Raw genomic sequence first — 24,538 nt, 5'->3', positions numbered from 1 at the left:
CCTTTTGAAAGTGTCTTTTTATTGATTTAGTTAGAATAGTCCCATGGCACCTGTGATGGTGAAGTAACTAACTTTAAAAAGATGAGACATGCACATCTTACTATTATGTTATTGATCCATCTTACTAAGACGGGTTTCCCCCATGTGCCCCAGACCATTCTGGAATCCACTATCCTCCACTTGGGCCTCCCAAGTCCTGGGGTTACAAACATTCAGTGCTGTGATACAGGGATATGGGCATTATTCTTAAAGCCCTTTCAGTGACATCTCTGTGGAGGACCTCTGTCCTTTGTCCATCTTCTCTAGCCACTTTTCCTGGGTCACAGTGGCCTTTGAGGGACCTGGATCTTCTCTCTTGCTTTGTATCCACTGTACATGCTGCAGTCCAGGCCCCTCTTGACGACACTCTTCGGATTTTGGTCCAAGGGGAGACCTCGCCAAACGGCAGGGTTAGAATCAAAGCTACAAATGCATTCATTCATTTGGTGCCCCCTGGCGTGGCTCACTTCCTTCACAGGGCCACTGATGTCAGGACAGGGAGTAAAGAAGGCAGGTCGAAATGCCTTCGGAAGGATCATGGTGGGGTGGTGGTGGTGGTGGTGGTGGTGGTGGTGATGGTAGTGTGGAGAGATGGCTCAGTTGTTAGGAGTACTTGCTGTTCTCCGGGGGACCTGGCCCCTAGGAGACTGGAACACAGGTATCCTGGGCATGCACACAAACACAGTTGGGGGGGGGGGGGAGAAAGGAGTGGGGGAGGTTGTGTGTTCTGGTAGAAGGTAAATGGCTCAAATGACTGAGGGCCCCATTAATGACCATCCGTCCATCCATCCTCTCCATCCATCCATCCTCCTCCCTTCCAGGATGCTTAGCTGGGCTCCAGGGGACATTGTGGTGAGAGGTGACACAGTTACTACCCAAAGAATGGAGCTTTGGCGTGGCTTTTCCTCTGTTTTACGTTTGTTGGACGAAAGGGGAAGCATCAGACACCACTTAGTGGGTGCGAATGTGTACACAAGTCGGATAGTTTGAGGAATTTGCTGCGGGAAAGATGTCTTAAGTGGCCACTTTGTGAAACCTAACACTGTTGGTTCTGTGATGCATGGGCTGGAGGTTAGACCAAGACCTTTGTGTTCTAGACTCTGATCCCCTCCCCCTCCGTGTCTAACAATGAAACGATTATTTTGTACTGGGCACCTACTATGTGCCCCGCTGTGTACCTAAGATCTACCCCGCTGGACGTCCAGTCCCCTTTCAGAACCTGTTCTTTGCATTTGCTACTAGCCTAGATGGATTTCAACCCCAGGCTGCCGGCCTAGTAGCCTTCCCTGGGCTTAGCTCAAATCTCAGGAAGCGGTAACTGCAAAGGGAGCGGAGCTTCGCGGTTCCTGCCCGCGGGGAAAGGCGCCATGGGGACCAGGGGCCCCGATCCGCTACCGGAGGCGGGATGTAGTGGGAGCCACAGCTGTTAGTGTCGCACCCAGGGACTGCGCCCCCGCGGGGCCGACCGGGCGCCAGGGCGGAGAGGGGAGGCGGCGAGGGGCGGGGCGCGCGGGGCGGGACGGAGGAGGGGCGGTGGCACCGGCTGGCGGCTCCGGCTGGGCGCGCCGAGAAGTCCCGCTCCGAGAGCCGCGAGCGCCTGGAGTAAGGCGCGCTCGGTACAATCCGGGGAGCGAAGTCCAGAGCGCCAGAGCAAGGGCGGGAGAAAGGGGTGTCTCCGCGTCGCCACCAGGGACCCCTTTCCCTTCCACAATCCAGCCCCGGGTAGCCGGTGGCGCTGGCGGCGTGCCGCCGATGGAGTTCACTTGAGCCGGGAACAGGCGGGAGAGGCAGGCCGGAGCGGAGCTAGTCCCGCGCCCCGCAGAAGCTTCAACCACAGCTTTCCGCACCGCACGCGGGCGACACCCGCGGCCGATCGCCACTCCCGGAGCGTCTCGGTGCCACGCCGCGGCGGGGCCCAGGACCCATCAGATCAGCCCGCGGCGCTGCCGTACAGGCGGCACCCGCTGTCGGGGAGCCCGAGGCGGCCGCCGGGGAGCAGCTTTCGCCGCTGCCGCCGTACGCCCTCCTCCTCCTCCTCCCTCTCCCTCCTCCCTCCCTCCGCACATGGTCTCCTTTGTCCTGTCGCCGCCGCAGCCGCCTCGATCTTAGCTACGCGCGCCGCAGCGGCGGCTCCCCGGCCGCTGCTCTTCAGCTCTGCCAGGTCCCCAGGGCGCAGCAAGTTGAGCCCTTGGTCTGAGCCAGCCGGTCCCCCGCGCGCCCCGCAGGAGCCACCAGGAGAGCGCGCGGGCCGGGCCCCCTCCCCATCTCCCCGCCACCCGCCCTGGACTTGGCTGCGTTGGATGTGCGCGCGCGGCGCTGACTCCCGGCTGCCACGGAGGAGCCGGGTGCTGCTGCTGCTGTTGCCGCCGCCGCCGCCGCTGCTGTTGCGGCTCCGGTTCGGATTTGGTTCGCGTGCTTCGGCTTTGAGACTTTGGAGAGGAATTAGCAAAACACACAGACTTGCGGAGCTAGCCGGGCCGGCTGGAGTTGGGCGTTTTCTCTGCTGTGGGTTTTGGTTGCTTTCTCCGGGTGGTGTGTGGTGATCCACCCGGAGGGAACCCGGCGGAGGACCCAAACCATGAACTTGGGGTTGACAAGACCGCGGAACCCCTGGCGACCAGGTAATGGTGTTCCTCCCCCACCCCCCGGGGCGTGGGGTGGGGTGGTTCAATCGCCCGCCGCCCGCGGTTTCGGGGGAGGAGGCAGGGGTCGAGGGGTCTTTTGTTGCGGCCGCAGCCGGGCCAGGGTGGTAACAGGGGCGGGCTGCTGGCGTCTGGCGGGCCCGGCCTCCCTCCCCCACCCCTCCCCCGCTCCCCTTTGTACTTTCCTGGCTCCCTGCACCCGCTGGGCTCGGCCGGTGAGCCACGAGCGCCTTCCCGGGAAGCCCTAGCAGATTGAGACGATTTCCACCTCCAGGAGGGGGACCCATGGTTTCCCGAGGAGATCTACTAGACCCCAAGCTGGGATGCCTGCGTCCGCTTGGGCTAGGACCGGCTCCCTGGCGGGTGCTGCCTGCTGACGGGTCACTGTCCCTGCACTGATCTCCCGGTCCCCGCCCTCCCGCTTGTGCGCACGCGGAGCCCAGGGAAGCGAACGGAGAGCTGGCTGGTGCTGGGACTCAACCGCGCTGAAGTTTCCAAGAGGATTGCCTTTGCTTCTCCCGAAGTCTTTCTTCCGGCTGGTGTAGCTTTGGAGGGCCACCTCGGCGATCCGAGTTTTAAGGGGATCTGGGTGCAGCTCCAGACCTCTGGGACCCACCCGTGTGCACGGGCGGTTTTTATTTCTTTATTTTTATTCGTTTTCCTCATTCGCCAATCTGGCTTGACTTAACTTTTCTTTCCACGCCAGCTACAGCTTCTAGGGTGTAGAAAGTATTGATACAAAAGGCAAATAACATCCATCCATCCCCCCGTAAAATGCCCCCAAAGAGCTTGTTTCTCTGGGAATTCTAGACACGGCCTCTAAGTGTATAAAACCTATCAAAGTCCGTGGAGACGAGGAAACGAAATGGCAACTGATACATTAAAATCTGTGCGGCTAAAGGTACAGGGTGCCGGAGGGACGAGGGAAGACACCCGGTGCGTCTTCCGCTGGACTCACCGCACCTGCCTTAGTTGTTGCTAATTTAAAAAGAAAAAGAAAAATTGGCTAGGGAAATGATCCAAGTCATAGAGGGAAATGTATTTTTTTTCCTCTTAAAAGTAAAAAAAAAAAAAAGAAAAGAAAGAAAACGTCTCCATAATTAAGGAGCCCAGGAGCCCAGTGATTTGTCCAAACGATTAAAAAAAAATGTGTTTATGTATGTGGAGGGTGTATGACGAGGTCAGAGGACAACTTTCAGGAATCCGTTATCTCCTGCGACCTTTATGCGGGTGCGGGGGATCGAACTGAATTCATCGGGCTTGGCAACAAACACATTCACCTGGTGAGCCACCACACCCACCCTGTACAAATGATTTTTAAAAGTGTTTAAGTGAAGGAAAGTTACTTGAAGAAAGTCGAAGGATCTACGTGGAATTTGCACCCATCAAGACTTTGCCTGGGAGACTCTCGAGGAATTTGAATGAAGGTGGTCCACGAGGCCAGATGGGGAAAACGAGGAACCAGAAGGACTCCTTTTCAACCAAGCCACCGAGGCATATGTGTGTGTACCGTTGGTGTTCTTGCTTTTCAAAAGGAGGTCTTTTGAGACATCTCCTTACCCCAAGGCACGAGAGACAATTCTGCACTTTGTGACTGCTATCAGTAAATTGAAAGGCTCGAAAAGCTTCCATTAGATGACATTGCTCTGAGCGTCTTGAATATCCGTCAGACGTGTCTCCTTGATAACTGTTGGTCACAGAGCATCATCAGGTCCTCAGGGTCACTTCGCTGTCTACTTGAGAGTGTACTCAGAGCCCAGTGGTATTCACAAAGAGGTCGGGATCACAGGGGCTGCCACCTACAGCCTAATCCGGCTCTGGCTTCCATACCTAGAGCAACTGGAAACGCATCCTTAGCTTCCCCCAGCTATGCTTTGCCATTTTGGAAGAGCAGTAATTTTTTTTTTTTTAAAAACCCTATTTCTTTATGCCCATTAGACTCAATTTTTCAACTGTTATTTTAACTCTGTAAAATAATTGAAGAGAGAGGGTGTTGCTTGTGTGTGCATGTGTGTAGGTGTTTTTTTTTTTTTTCTCCTTTCAGAAAACACTAACTCCATTTTAGTTTCGAAGCCATGACTTGGTAATGACCATTCTAAGAACAATTAACGGTGTTTTAAGAGTGATGAAAAACTCATTTGAATTGCTAAATGTTCAACTGCCGAACTCACAAGTGTAGAAATCTCATTAATGTTTGGGTAGAGTAACACCTCTGGTACAGCCGAAACCTATGTGCTTTGTCAGAGCCACACGTCTCTGCATGTTGGGCGGATCGCTGGGGCTTTGTAACTTAATATTCGTGGACTGTTTGATGCCGAATACCTTCCCCGAGACTTTCTTTGTGGCTCATTTTTATGAAATGCTACTATCACATAATATAATTTCGTTTAGTGTTTCTTATGAGGTCAGGAAAGCTATGTGTGTATTTTTTTTTATTCCTGCAAAAGTAGGGGGATGGAATTTCTGTATAATTTTTCACAAGTGAATGCCACTGAATACTTATTTTGAACATTTTTGCCCTTGATCCTATTAATCCTCTGAACCCTCCCCTGTAGAAGGAAGATTAGAATTAAAATAAATGAGAACCAGCCATAATAAAAAATAGGTTAGGTCTTTTTATATTCCTGGCCTTGTGAACTGGAACATTTCCCTCAGTTATACACAGAAATATTTCATCTCCATCAATGTAGCATTGAAAGACTACATAGAATATCTTCTTTGTCCCCCAAAGCCAGCCCAAGTTCCCTTGCCCCTATTCCCCATATTTCTTTCTCCCATATTTATTGAACATTCTATGCCTTGCTTTGTCAAATTTATGCATTTCTATATAAAACATGAAAGATAAGAATTTTCTCATTAGGGTTACAAATCAAACACAGCATGAACATAGGTTGACCACTAACGTTTCGAAGAGGTGTCTTCAAACCAGAACAGTGAGCTTGCTTAATTTTACCATTTTTCTAAGTCCTAGAAATAAGCAGTAGATCTTGAACATTACCGTCTCTTTCACAAAACTGACTCACTGTTTATTTCCCGGAACATTAGTATATGATTTCAATTGACTTTAGTCTTGCTGTTTAAACAGGCTATTGACTTCCCTCACGCCAGTGTAATAATTAGCAGACATGATCTCTGGAAAACATGAAAAGGAAGTAATCCTGGTGACATAGTGGCCAGGTTTTAAGCAGGGTCAGCCCTCATCTGAAACACTGAGGGTGGCCTGGTTACTGTGAGAAACCCTGAACATCGGCGTCGTCAAATACATCTTTAAAAACAAGTGAATTTCTCGGGATACTGGTCGACACTTTAGTGAGGAAAAGCTTAATGTCCAAAAATACACATTTCTGATTTGTGGAAGAAAATTGAAAAAACACAAAAATCTGATGACCAAAAAAAAAAAAAAAGCCATTTCCAAAATAATGATCTGTTGACAGAATTGGAAAATCATTTGTGAACGAACTAAATTGCCTTGTGGACCATTTTGTAGAAGTATGTTTTGCACAGATAATATGTCTAATAAGGACACATTCTGAAAATCAGATTTTTTTTTTTCTTTTCCCCCAGTAAATAGCTGCCATGCAGGCTTTCTCCCACAGTCAAGCAGCACCACCTTATGGAGGATTTGGGGAAATTACTGACTCTTGTATTTTCCTAAAATATTGTCTATTGATTTAAAATCATAGCAGCCAATGATGCTGTGGGTGATGGTCTTCACTGACAGTCTTAACGCCTTCTTGTTTTTCAGGCATCAGATGCTAGCTCTGAAAAACTCTTCAACACTGTTCTTGTAAACAAAGGTAAGCCCCTCCTCCTCCATTATTCTAAATGTTTGGCTTTAAAATAAATATGCATCTCATTGTCATTGTCCAAGAAGAAAGAGAAAAGGAAAATCCATGTGGTCTTTCTGTCTTCACATTTTGCGTTTTTGCCCACTGTGGAATCTGGATGGTTTTGAGAAGCAGCGGGAGAGATAGTTCACTTTGAAAGAACGTACTGATTCCTGGCTTAAAGTGATCGGTGGTGTGAATTTCATGTAGGTAGCTGCAATAGAGAAGAATGTTTTTACACTGTCGTGATGGTGGGTTATCAACTTCCCGGCGGTCAGAGCGCTATCGATAGTGTATGTGTACCTCAGATGGTAATAACCAGTGGGGTATTTAGTATTCACGGCACTATAGCCATAAGCCAACCCTTTTTCTGCTCTGGGCTCTCTGTAAAGTTAATGAATGTGCAAGAGGGCAGAATTTAAATACGCCCTTCCCCATTTATTTCTTCCAAACCTCAGTCTGTAGAGTAATAGAGGCTAATGATGCCGAGGTACATTCAGGGAAGGCTCACCCGAAAAAACTACCAGTAGGCTTCTCGGCAGTCTTGATTTGCACAAGTATCATTAGACACGATGGAATTTAGGGGAATCTCCATGCGTTGGCTTCAAAGAGTGCGTAAGCTGAAAGGTACAAATTACACCAACCCACCTTCCCCTTTCTCACTACAGAACCTGACTTAGGGGCTTGTGGGAGAATTGCCAAATAAAGGCGTGCTAGCCTGTGCTAACCTCTGTTCCATTAAGGATGCTTGCGAGCTCTGGACCGGCCCTGGACCAGGAGTTAGGTGCCCATGGGGTAAAATGGGAGACTATTTCAGCAGACAGTTTATTTCATTTTTAATTTTATTTTTTTTAATTTTTGTTTTTTTTTTCTGCTTACTAGTTAGTGAGACATTTCTGTGTACAGTTACTTTGTGCTCTGTGATTATTTTGAAATTGAACCTACCTTGTCTCTAAATAGTACGTTATATTTAAAGTTGTCCCTGGGGTCTGTGTGCTTATAAGTTTGCTGGGACTCCCAGAATTAATGTCATCTTGAATATGATCTTGTATTTTCATTGCATGATACGATTCCAGCTTTGTATTCCATCATATTTTTTAATGGCCTGAGAAGTTTGTATAAATTTGTTATGTATAATGCTGAAAGCCCAATAAAAAGCTGGTGTGGGAGCTTGACAGCAAGCGTATCTCCCTCAAGGGTAGGAATGTGTGATGGTTTTCTGACCCTGTGATTGAGAGGAAGGAATTAGTGGGCCTTGGAGGTGTCCTTGATAAAAAGGAAAGGTGACCTGAGAGGAAACTGAGGCAGGGCAGGTCACGACCCAAAGCAGTTTCTAGAACTCTCTGACCTCCCCTACCCCGGGCACATACACCTCCAGTCCCCGGGGACAGTGTGTTTCTTGTGCTAAGTTAGCAATGGCCCTCTCTAAGCTGGCTCTGGGTTTGGCTCTAACTGCAACTTGAGAAGGAGAAAGAGGCAGCCTGATGGCTGAAGAGCCCCCTTCTCTCTCTCCTTCCTGTCTCTTCTCTCTTTTTCCCATCCCACCCCACCCTTGAGTTTCCAGTGCAGCACTTCCCATAGTCTTATTTTTGTTTACTTACACTGAGCGATGTGTGGCATCTATTTGGCAGTGAACAGTCATGCCCCTGACCGGGTGCCTTTCTTCTGAGCTGCTTTTCTGAGAGTAGTGAGGGGGTGATTTCAGTTGCCTTGAAAGGATTAAGGTTTCTTTGTGTATACTAAAATCAACACAGGCTTTTCTCCTAAGCTTTGCTTGGGAAACGTACACAAGCATTTTAGTTGATGACGGATTATTCCTTCGCCCCTTATTTCCATCAAAATGGCCTTTCTTTCCTCCCCTGGAGTTTCCCCTTAATGCCTTATGCTAATTCCTGTTGGTAGCAAGAATGACAAGCGCCTGAATCAGTGTGCCAAGTACAGGTGTTGGCAGAAGTACACTGACTACCTGGTACTCACAGCCCCTTCCTCCCTGGAGAGAGAGATTGAGGGAAGCCAGGGATCACAAACAGCATCAGCATAGTTTTCAAACTGCTAAATATCAGAAAAACAACTACCAAAAAAAAAAAAAATCATTGTGTGGCATTGATGTCAGTAACTCCAGGGAGACAGGTGCAGTGAGCCTCACTAGGCTCGTGTGGCTTGGTGTCTGTCTTTACTCCTGGTAGTAGCAGTAGGTGCTGACCAGAGACATGATTGGCAGGTTCTTCATCTGTCATCTTCTCTCACATCAGGTTCAAGTAAGCCGGGCTTGCTCGCCTAAAAAGTCTCTGTGTATACACATGCGCGCACACACACACACACACACACACACACACACACACACACACACACATGTGCCCTGTTTTAAAGCTTTGCAAGAAAGGACAGGTTGACACCAGGTAACAGACACAGCTGGGAAATTCTTAAAAGCCTTCTCTTATTGAACAATTTTAGCAAGGGTGTTCGGGAGTCTCCCATTGGCACCCTTCAGAGCCAGATGTTCAAAGCCACATATCACCCCCGCTCCTTCACAGGAGCCTGGCAGTCTTCTGGTCTCAGAGTAGCAGGCTTAGCTGGGAAGGTTATGCCTCCAAGCCTGGTGGTCTAGTGGGTGTGCAGATTTGGTCCATAAAATTTCACTGTTGGAGGGCAGTGGTAAGCTCACAAGCTGATTGGGCCAGGGACTGGGGAGTTGGCAGCTTTGGTGTTGGCCTGCTCAGCTTGGAGACAGAGCCCCAGGCTGTAACAGCAAGGGGCCATGGCTCAGGTCCATCCCTCTGCTTGTGAGCTTGAACAAGCCATTTAGTGTCTGCAGGTCAGAATTTTCAATCCTCCGTAAATCTAGTTCTGGGCCAGCATCTCCAGTTGGGATAAAGCAGTTAATTGGCAAGGGGCATGGGTTGGAACAGACAGGGGTATGATGAATATTTGTTTTCTGTAACTTACCAATTGATTTTTATTTAAATGTTCCTGTGTTGTAGACGCAATCCAATTCAGTGGAGTAGGACCCACATAGGTTTTCCAAAATGTTACTTCTTTTGATGCCTTTTATTTCCACTTTCACAACAAGTTAATCAGGTGGCGTGTGCTTGCTCATACACACAGCATACCCAATAAGAAGGGAGCCTTTCAAGAGAGGCATGGAGTCTGAGCCTGCAAATTGGAAGGATTATCGCTGTAGACTGAAAAAAAAAAATAGCTCAACTTTAATCAAGGTCATGGTTGCCTTATCTAATCTCGATGTGTTTAAATGTTTACAGGATATTCATGTGAATTTTATGAATCCTTCTGTCTTTGTGATTCAACCATCTGCCAAAGGAAAAATTAGTTTTCCCGTGGAGACAGAAGCAGAGAGAGACTGACTTACTTATTGCCCTTGTGTTGGGAGCTGAACAGCTAACAGAGCAATAGGCTCTGTAGCTCCCCAACTTCTGGAGCGTGTTGTGCTTAAGGGAGCTTCTGGGAGCAGGGGAGAGAGCTTACTAGGTAAAGTTCTTGCCTTGGAAGCATGAGGACCTGAATTTGGATCTCCAGAACTTTCTTTAAAAGCCAGATATGGTGGCCAACTCCTGCAGACCTAGCAGTGGGGAGGCAGAGGCAGGAAGATCCTTGGGAACCACTGGCTAGCCAGCTTAGCCTGCTTGGTAGCTTTCGGGAAGAGAGATCCTGCCTCAAAAAAATCAAGATAGAGGGCCTGTGAGATGACTCGGCGGGTGAAGGTGCTTTTCACTTAGGTGTAGCAACCTGAATTCAATGCCTTGAATTCATGGAAAGCTGGGAGTAGAGAACCAGTTCCATAAAGTGTCCAAGTCCATGAAGTGGTCCTCTGACCTTTGCACATTTGCCATGGCAACCCACATGTGCTCAAAAGCGCACATACGAACACCACCAACAATAATAATGAGGGGGATAGAGATTGAGGAAGACACCTGATATGAAGTTTTAAGTTTCCACACACATGCAAACATGTACACACAATATACTAGACTCTCTCTCTCTCTCTCTCTCTCTCTCTCTCTCTCTCTCTCTCTCTCTCTCTCACACACACACACACACACACACACACACACACACAAAGGAATTTTCTAGTTGATTCAGCATGGCCAATATTTATTCCCCCCCCCCCTTTTATTTGTTTTTGGAGACAGAGTTTCTCTGTGTAGCCCTTGCTGTTCTGGAACTCACTCTGTAGACCCCCTCCCTTTTTTAAAGATTACCTTTTATTTTTAACTGTTTATCTGTGTATGGGTTTATGCACATGGGTGCAGTGCCCAAAGAGGCCAGAAGAGGGCATCGAATCACCTATAACTGGAATTACAGGCGATGGTGATCTGCCTGAGGTGGGTTCTGGGAGTCACATCAGGCCCTCTGAAGAGCAGGATGCACTCTTAACTGTTGAGCCATCTCTCCATTCCCTGTTCTCCTTTCTCACTTCCCATAGCTCCTCCTTGGCAGTTCAGCCACCCGGATGTGTAGGCAAGTACACACACATTCATCCTGCCAAGGTGATGAATCTCTTCTAAAACCCTTAGGTTGCTGTAGAGTGGAGCTCCCTGAGGAAGGGAAGGAAGCCCTCTGCAGGCAGGGAAGAAGAGCTGACGATTCTGGTCTGCTTCCTACCAGCCTGGTTGTAGGTACTGTCTCAGCTAGGAGAGGAAGGCCGCCACCTCAGTTAGCCTCACAGTCCCTTTCCCAGGATGCCTCCTGAAGCCAAGGCAGGCTGTAGGGGGAAGATGCAGGCCGTGTGTTTGACCTGGTGATCTTCCTCACCCCACTTTCCACCTCTGTCCCTGCTTCATTAACCTTTCCTGGGTTGACATGAGTAAATGTCCGGACACTTGCTCGGGCGCCAACAAGACCAGAGTAATGAGTGATTTCACCAAGGTCCCACTTGGCGAACTGGTTAGTGTATTGGCCTTACTTACAGAGCACAGGTGAGGGGTTATTTACAGGAGTGTCTGTGACTCCCAAAGCAGCGACACCAAAACAAAAATCTCACCCCATCATGGATGACAACTTTGTGGACGCTGCATCATTTTCTACCTCCTGTATATTCTAGAGTCCCCCATGATCCCTTGCAGCTGAGGGGAGGAGCTGAGGGAGTGATGGCTAAGTTCCTGGATGAGGTTCCTTTGACCCTCCTCTCCTCCCACTAAGGCTATTAACAGCTCTTTTACAATTACCATAAGACCTAGCTACCACTGTGTATTGTTCTGCTCCATAAGTTGCCATGACTACCAGGCAAGATAATCTCTACTCCAAACTGGATGTGGGATGATCCTGTTAATGCCCGGAGGTGTTTTGTTTTGTATTATTTTTAAAGCCATAATACAACAGTCCCACAGTGTAGACTTAGACCCTGCTAGGGAATATCCCCTGAGCTCGTTTAAAGAGAAGCTGTGACTCTCTCAGGGTTATCTGTGAGGGTGGTGGTGGGGAATCATCTTGGGGGGTGGGTAGAAACATCCAAATCCTGTGGTGAGCATCTTTAGGAAAGTGAAGGAGCAGTGAGGTATCACCTACAAGCTAGGCAGACTCCTGCTTCGTCTCCAACACCAACGATGGGGAAATTCTCATGGACATTGTGTCACCGTGAGAAGTACCAGGGAGAACGTTTGGCCACCATGAGTTCCTGGTGACCTCTTCAAGGCCTTACCATACCAATTAGAGGGACATGCTTAGGCTTTTCTTGGGTGGCTGCAAACAGGATTTCCAGTGGGACACAGAGTCAAGATTGGTTGCTGTAGTGGTTTAAATGGGAAGTATCCCCATTTTTAAAACTTGGTCCCCAGGTGGTGGCAGTGTTTGGGGAGGTATGGGGGTGTGGCCTTGTTACAGGAAATAAATCTCTGGGGGCATTTGAGATTAAAAGTCTAGTGCCACTTCTGGTTCAGGCTGTCTTGTTTCAAGCTGATGGTAAAGGATGTGGCCTGTCAGCTTCCTGCTCCAGCCACCAGGCCACATGCCTCTCCACCAAGATGGCACTCATCCTTCTAGAACTGTAAACCCCAAAAAACTCCTCTATAGATTGTCTTGGACATGGTGTTTTACCATAGCAACAGAAAAGTGATTAATACAGGTTTGTCGAGTGATTTTGGGCGTCTGCCTTTTTATCAACATCACACAGAGACAGCCTGGCTATTACATTGAGAGCTGAGGAGATGGGATGAGAAGCCCGTTACCCAAACACACGGCTGGGGCTGGGGATGTGGCTTGGTGGGTGCCGTGCTTACGTAGCGTGAGGGAAGCCCTGGTTCCCATGCATGTCTCTGCATGGACCAGATGTGGTGGCTCCTACCTGGACTCTCTGCACTCTAGAGGTGCTAGAGGCAGGAGGATCAGAACTCCAAGCTCGCCCTCTGCAATGTAATGCGTTATATAAGGACACCAAAACCAACCAGAGGTCCTGTCTCAAAACCAGAAAAACTAAGGTATGGCAAGCAACTTCATGTATAAGAAGTTGTTAATACCCACAGTGTTAACTTGTATTGGTTAGCTTGGAAGGAAAAGGGCTCCATGGTTTGAATACCAAAAAGGCAACATTGTCTCTTGGGAAAAGTCCCTCCCCTAAAGTAGTTACACACCTAAAACAATAGAGTTGACTGTGGAGTAGCTTAAGGAGGCAAATGTGGCTTAGACTTGATACCCCTTTATCATGCACACAGGAGCCCATGTTACAGCCCCTTGGGATGTCTTGGGTTTAGAGAAGAAGACTGTCAGGTCAAGTCCCAACCTGACGAGTGTCACAGTAAATTGGGCCAATTTTGGTCTCTGCAAATTAGTTCTGTTTTTATCGACTCTGAAATCCCAAAGAATTTAAGGAGAAGGTAGAATATTGTTCATTTTTTATTTTTTCTTCCTCGGGGTGTGTGTGTGTGTGTGTGTGTGTGTGTGTGTGTGTGTGTGTGCGCGCGTGTGCGTGTGTGTGCATGCTCAGAGCTGGCTTTCTTGGGTTTTGAGAGATAGAAATGTCTTACATGTGGAGAATTAAATAGTGTTGAAGGGTAATTGGTGCTTGATGTGAGACAAAGCAGTCAGAAGTAGTTCGTTCTTCTCCCAACCCATACCACAAATAGCACGCAATCAGGCCCCTTTTGTCATGGAAATTGGCCTTCCTGTGGAAGTCTGACTCTCACATACAGAAGCCGCTTGTATAGAATTATTCCTGGAGAATTCTGGGAAACAGATGCCTTGTCCTGCGAGTGTAAAATTGCCAGCAAGAGACCAGAAGTACTCCACGTGGGGAGAAAGTGCTTCCCTCTGGATACACAAGTGTGTGTGTGTGTGTGTGTGTGTGTGTGTGTGTGTGTTGTGTGCACGTGTGGAAGCCAGATGTCCTGGCTGGGGGTCTTCCTTGACCGTTCTCCAACCTTATTGTGTGAGATTGGCTTTCTCACTGACCCTGGAGCTCACAGGTTAGGCTAGCGGGCTGGGGCTCCCATCCTGTCTTCTTCCTGGTTCTGGGATTACAGGTGTGCACCGGGCTGCCATGAATAGCTTTTATATGGATGCTGGGGATCAAACTCACTTTAGCTTCCAGCCGCCTCCCCAGCCCCCTTACTCAGTCAGTACATTTACCCAGTTGCTGCCACCTGGCTTTCTGAGGGACCTGTGGGTGGACAGGAAAGAGTTGCATCCCACCGCGAGCATTTACGTCTAAGTTGTTGAGAGCATCTCAGGTGATCTTAGTGGTATCTGAAGGTCCAGCTCTGGCCACCCTGCCACTTTCCAGAAGAAAGGAGGAAGGCCAGCTCCTCAGATCCCCGAGTGTCCCCGTGACCACTCGGGAACCCATTACTATGCAATTCATGTGTGTCCGTGAATGTACACAAAACATACGAGGAGTGTAGAGGCCAGAAGTTGATGTCCAGGATGTTTGCTCTCCACCTTACGTTTTGAAACAAGGTCTCTCGCTGAGCCTGGCTGCATTGACTGGCCAGTAAGTGCCAGGGATCCACCAGCCTCTGTCTCCCCAGTGCTAAAACTACAGAGAGCCTCACCACCCTCCACATTTATGTAGATGCTAGGAATCTGAACCCCGGGCTGCCTTTGCTTGTGTGGCCAACACGTTACCACGTGAGCCATCTCTCCAGCCCCTACCAGCCTTTTCACGGATGTTCAGACACTCTGATTTATTTCTGAGCCCACGAGAGAGTGTTTCACTTCCTTTATTGGGAGATTCCTGCGTCCTTTGTCAGAGTTTTCCTTACATCCGGCAGTTTTGCCAGAAAAGCATGAATGCTCCTCATCCCCCTTCAGCCCATTCCCAGGTACGGGTATGTCGAGTTTCCTTTAGACACTGGTGTAGTGTCTGGTTGTCTGGGAGAGGAGTATAATCACAGTAGGCCATTGTGATCATCATTATTGCTATGAAAACCTCAAGTCTGTGTTTCGGACCTGCAGTGAAAGGTGTTGACCACAGAAGCCTCCTTCCTCTGTAGTAAGGCTTTCTAGAAAACCCATCTTCCAGCCCCAGGTGTGGTTTGCTTCCTGCAGGAAGCCTGTGGGCTATCCCATGCTTCTGGGTTATTTCTAGTTTCTGTCAACCACTGGGGCAAAAACAAAAAACACAACAACAACAACAACAAAACCCACGATGTTTTCTCCCAGAAATGTATGTTTATTTAAGTAGGTTTCTTTTCTGCTTCACAATCTGGATTCCATTCAGTCAGTTACCACTCCAATTAACTAACAATTATTTAACATTAACAGTAATTACAGACGCCAGTTAAGCGCCTACAGATGTCAACTGTTAGCCTTGTACCTAATCACTCAATGAAACGGAGAAAGTTCAACAAACATCAATTAGCCCAGCAATTAGTATGAGTTAGCAAAGAGCGCGTTATCATGTGTGTGCTGATTCCATTTATTTTATTTTGGCAGTAAAACACATGCGCACATGCCCACGCCCACATGTACACGTAGACACACACACACACACACACACACACACACACACACACACATGCAGTGAGTTCCTCAGATAAGATAAAAACTACTGTTTTACGTCTTACATAAGAAGCCTTGCCTTGCCTGGGCCTAAGTCAAAGCATTCTACCCTGGAATTTATTTAGCGAACACAATTGGTCTTGACGACTTTAAAAACCCAGTGCCGCTCAGGCTTAGGAAGCAACTTTGGTGAACTAGGAATCCAGTAAATATACTGTGAAAGAAAATGCTAGAAGACGTCAGTGGAGAAAATGATTGATTCACACTTGAGTAGGCTGCTCTGTGCATCACAGATTTCTCCCAATTTATTCCTGAACCCGCGATGGAGAGGGCACAACGGTGATCTTATTAATTTCATGGTGCCTGAACTTTCGCTCAGCTGTCTTTTATGTAGCCCGGAGCGAACATCAAACTATTTTTACCTACTTGTCCCAGTCTATGCTTTAGAAAGTGGGAACAGTTCCTGTTGGAGGAAAATCCAATTCTCGAATCCACCAGGGAGAACCTGGGCCTGAAAGCTCACTTTTTTCAATTTGTTGTGTACCTGCACGTTGTGGATGCGCATGTTGTGTGGGGGGCGGGGCGGGGTATGAGTACCATATCTTGAGAGTGTCATATCATATGTTTGGCAGTAAGAGGACAAGGTCGGGTGTCAGTCTTTATCTCCTACTTTGTTGGAGACAGGGTCTTTTGTTTGTCTCTTTGGACCTCAGGCTAGCTGCTCGTGAGCTTTCAGGGATTCTCCCGTCTCCATCTCCCATCCCACCATAGGGGCCCTGGGATTATAGAGACATACTGTCAACAGCTAGTATTCCATGGGTTCTGGGGGTCCAGGATCAGGTCCTCATGCTTGTTGGACAAGCATTTTACCCACCCAGCCATATCCCCAGCCCCACCTTGTTGTTGTTGTTTTTGTTGTTGTGTTGCTGTTTGTTTTTGTTATTTGAGTCTTGGGTCTCTCACTAGTACCATGGGCTTATTTATTGCAGATTAGGCTAGTGTGACGGGCCAGTCGGCCCCAGGGACCCAGCTGTCTCCACCTCCCCAGTACTTTGATCACAAGCCTCTGCCACTATATATATTTTAAAGGGTTCAGGAGATCAGACTCAGTTCTTGATGCTTCGAGACAGCACTTTACTCACTGAGCCATCTCCCAGCTCCCCCTTTTTCTGTGACTCCTCCCAAGTCCCCTCTATCTCCTCCATTTACACTGAGGTGACTCCCAAGGATTGGCCCAGTTTTGCTAGATTTACCAGGAGCTGGCATTCTAAGGCCCCACCCCTGACGTGGTGTCTGCAGATCCCTAAGAGGCTGTGTATCTGTCTCTCCTCCTGGAGATGATTTTCCACAAACTCCCGAAGCCTGCAGATCAGAGTGGAAGAAGCTAGTCCCCTGTGGAATGCTCTCCTGGGTCTCTGTGGGTCTAATGTAGCAAAACTTTCCATGTGGGCAAACCTCCCAATGCCACCCACATCTTGTTCTGAACGGCCCTTGGCTCCCCAGTCTTTGTGATCTCCATAGAAAGAATCCAGAGGAGACTCCTAGCACTATAGTAAAGAAGACACACGGTTTATTGTAGGGTAATAGAAGACACACCCTTAAGGGGTGAGAGTGGCCTGTAACCAGCGAGACCCTTGTCCAGATATGTACCGCAGGCAGTTTTCCTACTATTTCTAAAGTCTCTGGATAGATAGTTTTCCTGAGGGATGTTTTCCTGGACAGATGATTAAGGGTCCTGTGTGGACCATCTCTTCTTACAGTAGCCGGCAATGGGACACTCTTGTTATTTAACATTAAGAGCCGTCTAGCTAGTAATTTTAAATGTTCAGGCCTTCTGAAACTAGGTTTAGATACTCAACCATTAATGGCCTTCCAGGCAGTTCAGGATGCCATTTCTCCCAGGGCCAGACCTATGACTCAGGTCCCATTGGTCCGATCAGTAAGCAGAGGACTGTATGTAGTTCCAGCCCGGGGTTTTGCAGGCTGTTGGTTATCAGAGAGCCAACAGTCCAGCCATCTTGTCCTCTAATGCTGCTGGTATCAATGTAGCAATCTGTATTACTTACTTTCTTGTTGCTACAACAGAAGGTCTTGTCTTAGTTAGGGTTATCGTTGCTGTGATGAAATATCATGACCAACAACAACTTGGAGGTGCAAAAAGAGTTTATTTCCCTTACACTTCCATCTGACTGTCCATCACTGGGGGAAGTCAGGGCAGGAACCTAAAGGCAGGAGCTGATGCAGAGGCCATGGAGGGGTGCTGCTTACTGGCTTGCTCATTAATCAGGGCTTGCTCAGACTGCTTTCTTACAGAACCCAGCACCAGCTCATGGATGGCACCACCTAAATGGGCTAGGTCCTTCCCCATCAGTCGCTAATGAAGAAAATGCCTTACAACCAGATCTTATGGAGGCATTTTCCTAATTGAGGTTCCCTCCTTTCAAGTGACTCTAGCTTGTGTCAAGTTGACATAAAACTAGCCAAGGCAGACCTGATAAAAGCAGCGGTAAGGAAGGGTTTATTTTGGCTCACGGTTCAAGAGTACAGTCCACCATGGTGGTTCCAGAAAGCGTGTGACGGGAGCGTGAGGCGGCTGGCTACACTGTACTTTCAGTCAGGAAGCAGAGAGAGAGATGAACACTGGTGCTCAGCACACTTTCTCCCTTTAACAGACACTGCATTTATTCGTTTACTTATATTTTGTGTGCTTGTGTGTACATGTGTGGGCTTATGAGTGCAGACAACTTGCAGGAGTTGGTTTTCTCTTTCCACCATGTGGGTTGCAGGGATCGAACTCTGGTTGTCAGGGTTAGCAGCAAGCACCTTTACCCATCTTGTCAGCCCTCTTTCTTTGTATTCCATCTTGAACCCCTCAATACCTAATCTGGGAACTCCGTCACAGCCATGTACAGAAGATTGTTTTCCAGGTGACTCTAGATCTTGCCAAATTGGCAACCAGTATTAACCCTCACACTACAGAACACCAGGATAGACTGATCCCAGGAGTGGAAAATAGAGGTATCTCTGTTATTGGTAAGGCTTTTGGCAGAAAGCCTCCATGACGGACAGGCTTCTGTGTTGAACCCATTCACTAGGACACAGCAGCCGCCGCACCATATCGGGCCCTGCTCCCTCACATCAGTTCTAGGAGCTCTGTCAGCCCTGCTTTGGTAACAAAACAGGTCAGAGGCCAACAGGCTCAAACTAGGTGTGACCCATGTGTCAGCCGATGTCCTCCTGTCCTTATTCGGAGACCAGGCTGAGAAGCAAGCCCCTTTGTGACACTTGTCTTTGGAGACAGGAAGGAACGGAGACACACCCTAGAACGTTTCTAGACACATCCTCAAGTTTCAGCTTACATGGGGGTGTTTTGCTCTTTCACATACTTCATTGGCCAAAACAAGTGACTACCTGGCCTGCCCAGTCGGGAGGGGCAGGTGGGAGGGAGCACAAAGATGGGCTTTAGAAGAAAGGAAAACAAATATTGACTTGATGGCACAGCCAGCCCAGGAAGCTGGTGTGTGTGTGTGTGTGTGTGTGTGTGTGTGTGTGTGTGTGTATACAGTACAGTGCCACAGGAACAGAAACAGGGTGGTGTGTGTGTGTGTGTGTGTGTGTGTGTGTGTGTGTGTACAATACAGTGCCACAGGGACAGAAACAGGGTGTTGTCTCCTCTGGAGCTAAAGTTACAGGTAGGTCGTCCTACCCTCTGACTGGGCCATCTCTCTGGCTGGCTTTTTTTTTGGGTGACTGCAAATTGGTGGGCGTGGTTTGCATAGCCCTGGGATAAAGCCAGCAGGCTCTTCAGTAGATCTGTTTCCCTATAGCCACTTCCTTAATCCTTATTACCTTAAATCCATTCAGTCCTCGTAAAATTAATTGCTTCCTTGTATTTACCCAGTTTCACTTATTGCTGGTTTTTTCCTCCTGTTATTTGATTTTATTTATTTAATTTTTTTTTTTTTTTCTTTTGAGACAGTTCCTCTGTGTAGTCCTGGCTGTGCTGGAACTCGCTCTGTAGACTAGACTGGCCTTGAACTCACAGAGATCCACCTGCCTCTGCCTCCTCAGTGCTGGGATTAAAGGTGTGTGCCACCACTGCCGGCTTGTTAATTTTTTTATACCCCCTCTCCCCCCCTTTTTTTTGTGGTTAACAGAGAAATTCCCTAGATTTTCTTATCTATTTATCTTTTTAAAAATTGCATTTATTGGTGTGTGTGCATGCACTTGTACGAGGACACTAGTGTGGATGTCAGAGGACAATTTACAGGAGTTGGTTCTTTCCTACCAGGTGGATCAGGGGATCGATCTCTGGTTGTCAGGCTGGGTAGCAAGCACCCCTACCTGCTGAGCCATCTCGTTGGCCCATTTGCTTGTGTCTTTGAGATACAGTCCCACGCAATCCAGGCTGACTTTAAATTTGATCTGTAGCAAGGATGACCGTGAACTCCTGATCCTCTTCCCTCCACTTCCCAGGTGCTGGGATTACACCGTAGTGTTCAGTTGATGCAGAACTCAGGGTTTTGTGCATGCTTGGTGAGCACTGTCAACTGAGCTGCATCCTCCGCCTCTATACCGGGTTTTTGATGCACACATAACATTTTGCTTTCTGCTCACTCACCCACCTCTCCAGTTGCTGGTTTTTTTTTTTTTCCCTTCCCCCACACAGTCTCCCATTCTGCCTTTGTGTCATGGGTATTCCATATGATTTTCTCCTTCCTTCCGCTCCTCTCACAGTCCATTTTTTTTTTTTCTTTATGCCTCTACCATTTGAAGGACTAACAGAAGAAGTGCTTAGGATAATGACCTCTAGGATTTCCAGAGAATTGTTGGTGGGCTGGCCAGGCTATACAGAATTAATCTGAGGAAGGCTGATCTGGTAAATTTGGATGCAGTCACTAGAATGCAAGGTAGCTGAACCGCAGGATAGCTGGCAGTGGGGTAGTAGGTGCTGTGGTGCCCTGGCCTGCTTGAAATGTGGGCATGCATGTGTTGGAGACTCCCAGCTCTAACGCTTACCAAAAGAAGGGGCTGGGGGCATCACCGTTTTTATTTCCTTTCTGTAAAATGGGGGTAATCAAACCTGTCTCCTAGAGCTATTGTGGTACTTCAATGATGTCATTATATATTAAAGTGCCCAGCCCACCACGTACCTTGATCTAATTATATGCTGGCTAAAGCATTTTATATGCATGACATCATCTAGACTTCCTGCACGGAAGATCGTGGTGATGCATGTCTGTTATCTCAGCTCTTGGGAGGCTAAGGCAGGAGAATTGCTGTGAGTTTCGGGTCAGACTGAGCCACATGATACCAGGGCTGCATAGTAAGGCTCTATCTCAGAAAACCAAAAGTAGCTAGGTATAGGGGCACATGCCTGTAATCCCAGCACTTGGGAGGCCGAGGCAGAAGGATTGACAGGTTCCAGGCCAGCCTGTCTCAAAAGAACAAAAACAAGAAAAAAAAATATGAAAAGAAAGAGGGAGAGAGAAGGGGAAGGAAGGAAGGAGCTCAGAGATGAAGGAAGTACAATAAGCATAGATGGCATTTATTAAGGACTTAGTTTTTTATTATTATTAAGTCTTACTTGTTTTGTGTGCGTGTGTGCCATAGTGTGTTTGTGGCGGTCAGAGGACAACTCAAGGGAGTTAGTCCTTCGAACTCGGGTCATCGGGCTCGGTGGCAAGTGCCTTTGCCCGCTGAGCCATCTTGCCGGCCCCGAGGAGTTGCTCTTTGTCTTCAACATTCTGAGCTCTGTGAAAGCCATTTGTCAGATGAGGACACTGAGATTCAGAAAGGCAAAGTGACTCACTCCAAGTGACAGAGCTGTTTAGAAATGGGTCCACCTGGCTCCAAGGCGTGTGCTTCCCAGACGTGGGTTGTGGTCGGCCCTGGCATTGTGGCAGAGAATCAAGAAAGAACGGTGGATGTCTTCCCTTAAGAGGGTACAGAACAAGATGACCGGTACTGAAAACCCTGGGAAAACTGGATAGTCCAGGAGGACATTGGTCAGGACCCCATCCAGGAGAGGCTATCCATTTTTATTTTCCTTTCATACCTTTCCAGGGTGTTTGATGTTCCCTGGGGTTACTAGACACTTGAACCTGATGGAGATGCTCTTGGGATTTCCCAACACCCCTAGGTGCCTAATTATTATCTGATCAAACGTAACCTTGATTATCATCTTCAAGCTATCATTCCAGGGTACAACCTAAGGCATCTCCACTTGCCTCACCCTTAGGAAGATGGGTCAAGACAGGGTCTCTTTATAGCTCAGGCTGCCCTTGAACACACTGTTTAGCAAAGATTAGCCTTGAACCACTGATTCTTCTGCCTCAGCCTTCCAAGTGTTGTGATTACAGGGGAGCCTCACTTTCTAAACTACTGTTTGAGCTTCATTTCTATGCCTTTGATAAAAAAATACCCCAAGAAGACGCAATTTAGGGAGGAAGGGGCTTATTTGACTTATAATTCCAGGTTACAGTCCATCCTTGTACTAAAACCATAGAGGCGACTGCTCACACCATATCCACAATCTAGAGCACAGAGAAGCAGACACACCCATGTTGCCTGCTTGCTTTCAGCCAGCCTCCTCCACTGTTATACAGCCAGGATCCCCTGCCTAGGGAATGGTGCCACCCACAGTGGGCTGAGTCAGATTAACAAGCAAGACAGTCCCCTTCAGACATACCCACAGGCCAGCCTGATCTAGGCAATCCCCCCATTGATACTCCTTTCTTGGGTGGTTCTAGGTTGTGGCAAGCTGACAGTTAAAACTCATCCAGCGCCATGACCTACCTTCTTCACAGGTCTTCTGCTCATGAGCGTTCCTTTGTTCCTTGTGCCCTGGTCTACTTCGCAGCCCAGTTTTATTAACTGAGCTAGTATTTTCCAATGGGGGCATTTGCATAGCAGCCAGTGAGAGAAGCCCTAAGTTCGACTCCCAAGTCTTTGCCAAGCAGGAGGAGGTGGTGGCGTTCCGTCCAGGCACATGCTGAAGACCTACTTGCCTGACCCGCATAAGACTACTCTTGCAGAGGAGGAGGAGGCTGGGCGCACACTATTGCTTTTTTCTGAGAGTCCCTTTGAAGAGGGAGATGTCTCAAGTGCTCCCCTTAATAGGCTGATGTGGGAAGCAGTTATATTTGTCCGCCTTTAAAAGCCACTTGGAAAACATTTTCGCCCTCTTATCTGTCACCTTTCACATCTCTCAACAGAGTCACACTGAAACCTAATTTTAGCCCCGATGACATCATTTTCTCATTATCTGCCTGGAGCAGGGAAAGGGTTTCCCAGAGGAAATCTCCTGGCCCTGAGAGCCCTGCTTTTGCTGGGCCGCTTGAGCCGATGTCTTAGGCTTCTTTAGCCATAAAGTTCATCCGGAAAAATGTTTGACATGGAGTCCTCCGAAATCAGATTTGTCAGCTATGAAACAAATGATGTCAGTGGGGGAGGGCCGGGAAGAGAGCTTGGTTTAATACAGTGCCCGCCATGCAGGCATGGGGACCTGAGCTCAATCTTCAGAACCCACATTAAAAAACAAAGCAACCCCCGCCACCAAAAAAAGAAAAGAAAAAAGAAGGCACACAACAACCAACAATAAAAAAAAAAAAAAACTGGGCATGATTGTGTGTACTTGTAATCTCAATCAAGGCGAGCAGATCCGTGGGCCTTGTGGTCAGCCAGCCTCTCTGAATCTGTGAGGTTCAGGTTCAGTGAGAAGTCCTGCTCTCTACTCCCCCCAAAAAGATAGAGGGGCTGGAGGGGTGGTTCAGTGGTTAAGAGTACTTTTCTGTGCAGTCATGAAGGCCGGAGTTTAAATTGAGGTGCACTGGTGTTTTACTTGCATGCATGTCTGTGTGAGGGTGTCGGGTCCCCTGGAACTGGAGTGACACACAGTTGTGAGCTGCCATGTGGGTGCTGGGAATTGAACCAGGGTCCTCTGGAAGTGCAGCCAGTGCTCTTAGCTGCTGAGACATCTCTCCAGCCCCCTTTTGTTTGCCTTTTGAGACAGGGTTTCTCTGAGTAGCCCTGGCTGCCCTGGATCTCACTCTGTAGACCAGGCTGGTCTCAAACTCACAGAGATCCACCTGCCTCTGCCTCCCTAGTGCTGGGAGTGTTTGAGACAGGGTCTCGTTATGAAGACCTGAAACTCAGTATAGAGACCGGGCTTGCCCTGAACTTGTGGCAGTTCTGACCTAGACTCCCTGGTGCTGGGATTACTAGTGTGGGCCCCATCTTTATAAGGAAGATCTTACAGGTGAGGGGAGATTGGATGAGCCTTAGAAGGGAGGGAAGGAGGAGCTTGGGAGGAAGAAGGCTTAGTTAATAAAGTGCTTGGTGGACCCAAGCCTGATTCCCCAGAACCCACTTAAAAAGAATGTTTAGACAGATGGATCCCTGGGGTTCCCTGACCAGTCAGTCTAGCTTACTTGGCAAGTCAGATCCTGTCTGAATAAAGGAAAAAGTTGGGACCGATGAAATGGTCCAGCACTTGCTGCCAAGCCTGAAGACTTGATCCCCTGGACTCACACAGTAGAGGAAGAGAACCAAACTCCTGTGAGTTTTTGACCTCCACACTTGGGCCCTGTCGTGCCCCCACTCAAATAAACATAATTTCTAAGAATTAAAAAGGGGGATGGTGCCCGGAGAAAAGATAGTTGAGATTGTGCTCTGGCTTCCACACCCACGGACACACGTGTATGTGACACACGAATACACACTACCCAGGGGAGGGAAGTCGGGAGAAGAGGGCAGAGAGAGTCTCCATAAAAATGCCAGCTGTTAGTTCGTGGTCTTTCGAACAGAAATAACATTGCAGTGTCTGCCTGTCTCTGTGTTGGACGGTGTTAAAGGAAGCATTTTATCGGCTTATAAATATTTACAGAACCCCTCTGTATATAAAAGTGCTTAGGTGCAGACTTCCTTTTGTACTTGAGTTCTCAAGTGGGACGACTGTCCTGCCTAAGACCTTTTCCTGGGCTGGGCTCACTCCCTCTTGCGACTAGGAAGGGGTGGGGAGAGCTGCCGGGTGGATTAGACCTGCCTGAGAGCACCCCAGGGGCCATGGCTAGGCAGCTT

General features: G+C 48.3%; 1 protein-coding gene across 1 annotated transcript in view; it reads left to right on the top strand.

Annotated features, from left to right (window-relative positions):
* Auts2 (activator of transcription and developmental regulator AUTS2) overlaps positions 1 to 24,538 on the top strand; it is a 1,127,676-nt gene that overhangs the window by 1,026,854 nt on the left and 76,284 nt on the right. Inside the window, exon 6 of the mRNA XM_059248932.1 lies at positions 6,427 to 6,478. Within this exon, the coding sequence (XP_059104915.1) occupies positions 6,427 to 6,478 (52 nt within the window). The remainder of the gene's footprint in view (positions 1 to 6,426; positions 6,479 to 24,538) is intronic.

The sequence above is a fragment of the Peromyscus eremicus genome, chromosome 23 (genome assembly GCF_949786415.1).
Source record: "Peromyscus eremicus chromosome 23, PerEre_H2_v1, whole genome shotgun sequence".
NCBI classification, from domain to species: Eukaryota; Metazoa; Chordata; class Mammalia; order Rodentia; family Cricetidae; genus Peromyscus; species Peromyscus eremicus.
This window is presented reverse-complemented; position numbering and strand designations above follow the sequence as displayed.